We start from the raw sequence: 5,679 nt of genomic DNA on the forward strand, positions 1-5,679 counted from the left end.
CCTGTCAAACAAGCATTCTATTCCTGTCAAACAAACATTCTATTCCTGTCAAACAAACATTCTATTCCTGTCAAACAAACATTCCATTCCTGTCAAACAAGCATTCTATTCCTGTCAAACAAACATTCTATTCCTGTCAAACAAAACATTCTATTCCTGCACAGGTTGACAGCCTGGGTTCTGCGGCTATTCAAGCAGGCTTCCTTCACAGACTGGGAATACCTGTTCTACGTAGACAATGAGATCTACAGTAAGTCGGTCAGATGGATATTGGGATTTCAGACAGAATCAGGAGCTTTCGTTGAAAATGGAGAGCATCGGTCTTTTGCTTTCGATAGCAAGGTAAGTTTGGTTTGTTGAACGAAGAGAGTTCCAAGTTTTAACTCAACTATTTTTCATTTTGTCTGTTTATTTCACCATACCTGCCGAACTTTTTGTCCGTTTTAGATGAAATCGGAAAACATGTTTGTTCATCATGAAGGCAATATTGGCGTCGATCCAGCCTTGAGCCTTTAAAAACATTATTTCACCATAACTCCTGACTGATTCGTCTGATTTTCATGAAATTTGGCAAGCATGTTTACCACCTGAAAACCGTTTGCTCAATAGATTTTGGACCCGATCAGGTAAATGAAGGCCCTTTACCCCCGTAAAGGAATCTTTTTCTGACGAAGGTCTACAGTTAACCAAAAACCACAACTTTATCTCTTTGCCTCCTTCTTCTCATACATTTTTCGCCTCTCTCTCTCTCTCTCTCTCTCTTCTAGATACAGCCAGACCCCACCCCCCTCACCTGTCATGTACTCATCACTCTCTCTGAACTCTACTTCCTCTTGTCGGAGCACGGTGTCACCCGGTCTCTCCTCGCATCGTCCAATGCTCGCTCCGTTTTATATTTGGAACGTCAGCTTCACTCCCTCACCTCGCTGTACAGCATAGTGCTCACTACTTACTCCCTGTTTGTCATGAATAGCTTTGAGAAGGCGTTCGCCTACGCGCGACTCCTCGAGAAGCAGAGAGTGAACAGTGGTAAGTGAACAGCACAGAGCTTTCTCTGAGATTTTCATTTTTTACCTTCTATTATTTTGATACTCATGGACGGAACGAAGTGAAGTTTAAGTTTTATGTTTACGATTTTGATTGTAGTTTTTCATTTTGATACGCACTCGTCAGACTGTTATACCTACCTAACTCGAATGGTTATTTGAAGTTTGAATAAATGACATGGTATAAAATTTGGACACCTAGGTAATTGACCCAATTAGACCTTCAGAAGTACCTTTATTGTCTGTCTGAGTGTAAAAATACAAATTCCAATAGCAATTTTATTAGGTGGGTTCTGAGACTTCTGAGTATTCAGTTTTTACTTCAGGTCAAATTCTTGCACATTGCATAACTACCTAAATATCAGGCGTTAATAGAAATTCAATATTTTATTCCAGAGGGTTTGATCTATTTTGCTGACACCCCTATGCCCAGTCCTCCTACCAAGATAGAGAACCAGCGACCCTTCATTAAGGCCCGTCTGTATCATGCTAATGACTCTAGGGCTGTAGAGACCACAGCCTGGGCACTCATGGTAGTTCTAATGCGAGACGGAGTGACAGACACTTCGGAAAAAATGGTTCAATGGTTAACCACCATGAGAATGCACCAGCGGGCCTTTGTATCTACCTTTGTAAGTTTCTTTATTCTTTTATGGTTTTGATTCCCCTTTTTTTTAAGAGGTTTGATAGAGGGAACTGTACAACAGAGGTGTTATTGTCCCGAAATTGAAGAGATAAGGAGAACAACATGATAAATTTCGCCCCGGACGGGAGTCGAACCCGCGACCTCTAAGAGCCTCTTTTATCCTATCAAGTCTACAAAATTTCTTTTTACTCTTGGCTGAGCGCACCCCGAACTTCAAGCAGAAGGCCGAAAAATTATATTGTTTTGTTAATTAATTCATTACTCCCTACCATTTTCCTTGTTTGATTCCAGGACAGTATGGTAGCGTTACAGGCACTCACAGAGTATGCATTCCGGGCTAGACTATTGACCCTGACTAACATTCACGTTACTTTGGAAACACCCAGTAGTGGAGATGTTAGACATCTACTCCGCCTGACTAACACTAGTGCAGAACAACCTGCCATCTATAAGGTAAGTCTACTTGCGAACAACGTGGTCGGAAACATGTCAGATGGAAAAAGGAATCGCTTTTGAATTACTTCAAGGCACATTCTTTTACATCCCTATCTATCTGTAAACGGAAAAGTTTGGTCAGAAAATTTCAAAGACTTTTATAATTTGATGAATTTCTTAGCGTAGGCGTAGCTTAGGTAGGGTTAGGTAAAGATCAGACAAAAACTTTCACAGGTGAGTATATGAGTACCTATCACAAATTACCGTCTGATTATACCTCAAAACTCTGTTTCGTGTTAATATAGGCCGGGAGACACTTCGAATTCTTGACGGTCGCGTACCTCACTTTCCGGGAAATTCCGGGACGCTTGATACTATTCTTCTGGGTAATCTATTCCATCCTATCCTATATTACAGATTGATAAGGTGTGGGGACATGTTAACATCATAGCTCGTGGCCAGGGTCATGCTATAGCAGGTCTGGATGTCAGCTATGGTGTAGACTATGAACCTCTCAAAGATCGTGGTAGCGAGGAGGTGTTTGAGCTGAGAGTTCAGGAGTTCTATTCCCCTCTGAGGAACAAATCTGCCATCATCCTGCAGAGTTGCTTTCGGTGAGTCTCTTTGCATTTAGTATTTTCATAGGCATTGTATTGCAAAATTGAAAGAAGAAAAAAATGTTAAGCCAACACCTTCGATAAGTTTAGGACACGTTTCGTTCTTACTAGAACTCATTAGCTAGACCTAAGTAACTTTCAGGTGCTGACTAATAATTCAGAGATTTTATTGAAATTCCGAAAAGCCATCGGTGAAAATGCGCGTTGAATACTACAGTTCCCAATGAATAAGTGAAGTTAAGTGACGTTTCACGTGGTTGGTATCTGGACGGATAATCATCTGAACAATCGCGTGCTACTGGCTTTTCCCGGTCCGCGAGTAGGGCCAGCGCTCTTAATGAATCCGAGTGGAGAGGTAAGTAATGATTTTCCTATTCTAGCTTATTTCTCTATTCACTCTAAAAACCGGTTACCTCTCATTGAATTTCCCCAGATATATCAAAGAGCCGGGCACAGTGAGTGGCTCCGCGGTCATCGCGTGCTACTGGCTTTTCCCGGTCCGCGAGTAGGGTCAGCGCTCTTAATGTATCCGAGTGGAGAGGTAAGTAATGATTTTCCTATTCTAGCTTATTTTTCTCTATTCACTCTAAAAACCGGTTACCTCTCATTGAATTTCCCCAGATATATCAAAGAGCCGGGCACAGTGAGTGGCTCCGCGGTTCAGATATTGATTTATGTGAGTCAAATCTTTTTCACTATAGCATTTTCAGTGGAAAAAATTCCTTACTTTTGAGGGATTTTCCATCCTTCCAAAGAAAAGGTTGAAACTATGGTCCTATATAGGTGAGGTTATCTAATATTGCTCTCCAGTGATTATCTTTCAAAAGGTGTCCACCGGCCTTCGATCGATGTCGAATGAACCGTCCAGAGTGCCTCGACAACATAAATTTATCTCGTCGATCGACATTGATTGACAGCCGATCGACTATGTGTGTACAGTGGATATATCTTAATGGACTCATAGATTCCAACATAAAACAGATAACAAAATTCCTATAATCCCTCTGGTTTCAGCTAGATCCTCAAAGTCAAGAGAGAGTGGATATTCCGGTAGCTCCTGTCATAGATCAAGGTCATGTGAAGGTCACAGTAGAGGTCATTACACAGGCAGGTCACGTGATTCTACATCATGACCTTACTGTACTGGTAAGTAGTGAAGGTCATTATGTTACCTATAGATCAAGGTCATGTGAAGGTCACAGTAGAGGTCATAGTCATAACACAGGCAGGTCACGTGATTCTACATCATGACCTTACTGTACTGGTAAGTAGTGAAGGTCATTATGTCATAGATCAAGGTCATGTGAAACAGATACGGTTTGTTCTCGGAACGGCTGGCTTTTGTCCTGTCCTGTCTTCGTTCTCTTTTCACTTTCGGGACTATAAGACCCTAGCAGTTTCAGTTCCCTCTATCAAATTGGAGCTGAACTTTACTACTTCTGTCCTCTTATTCTAATTATTACCTTCTATTACAGTCGAACCTGGATATAAAAGAATCCAGGGGATCACCTTTTTGTCTCTTATATCCAGGTTTCCACTATATCCAGTTCTCTTATATCCAGGTTCGACTGTATTATCATTTTTTGGTTTCACAGGGAGAGGGAATGCTCATCAATCGTCACACCTCGATATTCTTGGACCTGAAATCCCGAGCCTTAGTCCTCAACTATTTGGATATCTGTGTTGAGGAAACTCCCCTAGTACCGTACGAGATATGGAGACGATATGTGTACGGGAGTCCTGGAGCTTCTATTATGCTGTCAAGTAAGGGAATAAAAGTGTTGAAGTGTTGTAGGTAGACTCATACTTTATATTATTGCGATGAAGTGTTATAGGAACCTACCTAATTTATATTAATAGGTACGAAGAAATTTGGAAACATAACCTGACAAACTCTAGATAAATTTTTCAACATATTACTCTTTATTTATGGTACATATACAATTTATACATATACATAGATAACAATGTTTATACATAGAGACATATACATCCGCGGTACTGGAGATGGATTTACCGTCTGGATATCACCTGCTCGAATCCCAAGCTATGCAAGTAATCTCATCCCAAGTACATCCCACACTACGGGATGTTCATACAGTACCGGGCAAGACCATCTGGTACTTTCAATATGTAAGTGGGATCTCTATCATTTGGGGTTGAATGATAGAGATTGTCTCTGGCAATAAGTTCGCCATTAGATTGTAATTATTATGTTTTGTACCTAGGTACATCCAGGTTCAATTCCTGGTCAGGTCGAAATCCTGGTTGAATTCCCGGCGGTGAAACACTCATTAAAAATAATAATAAAAAAACCATTGGCCTGGTTAGCTTGGAAGGTAGCACACCCGCCTTGTAAGCGCTAGGTCGCAGATTCGATTTCCGCCCGGGGCGCGCCGCGGTACTGGAGTTGGATTTACCATCTGGATATCACCTGCTCGAATCCCAAGCTATGCAAGTAATCTCATCCCAAGTACATCCCACTCTACGGGATGTTCATACGGTACCGGGCAAAACCATCTGGTACTTTCAATATGTAAGTGGGATCTCTATCATTTGGGGTTGAATGATAGAGATTGTCTTTGGCAATAAGTTCGCCATTAGATTGTAATTATTATGTTTTGTACCTAGGTACATCCAGGTTCAATTCCTGGTCAGGTCGAAATCCTGGCCAATATGTAAGTGGGATCACTACCATTCTAGTACTTTCAATATGTAAGTGGGATTTAGAATCAAGCAATCATAAACCAGCTAGAGTACGACTGTAGAAGCTGAATATAGTACCTACCTTTATTCTTCCTTTTTAATTTTGCACATAAATTATGAAAGTAACGCGTCACCTTCTAAGCGCTAGGATAAAAAAATCTGGTGTGAACATCACACGACTTTCCTTATCCTATTGAATGATGCTTATCTGAGTGTTCTTTTATCCTAA

At 41.0% G+C, this 5,679-nt stretch overlaps 1 protein-coding gene across 1 annotated transcript; it reads left to right on the forward strand.

Moving 5' to 3' along the window:
- Positions 1-164: 164 nt before the first annotated feature.
- On the forward strand, positions 165-3,937 carry LOC103521816 (alpha-1-macroglobulin-like; the record flags this gene model as incomplete). Its single annotated transcript, XM_026832321.1, has 9 exons — positions 165-342; positions 768-1,029; positions 1,443-1,678; positions 1,984-2,145; positions 2,545-2,741; positions 3,178-3,249; positions 3,366-3,420; positions 3,759-3,890; positions 3,923-3,937. Coding segments are annotated over 9 exons (1,309 nt in total), but the record flags the coding sequence as incomplete, so codon positions are not given.
- Positions 3,938-5,679: the final 1,742 nt, after the last annotated feature.

The sequence above is a fragment of the Diaphorina citri genome, unplaced genomic scaffold (assembly GCF_000475195.1).
Source record: "Diaphorina citri unplaced genomic scaffold, Diaci psyllid genome assembly version 1.1 scaffold6010, whole genome shotgun sequence".
Taxonomy (NCBI): Eukaryota; Metazoa; Arthropoda; class Insecta; order Hemiptera; family Psyllidae; genus Diaphorina; species Diaphorina citri.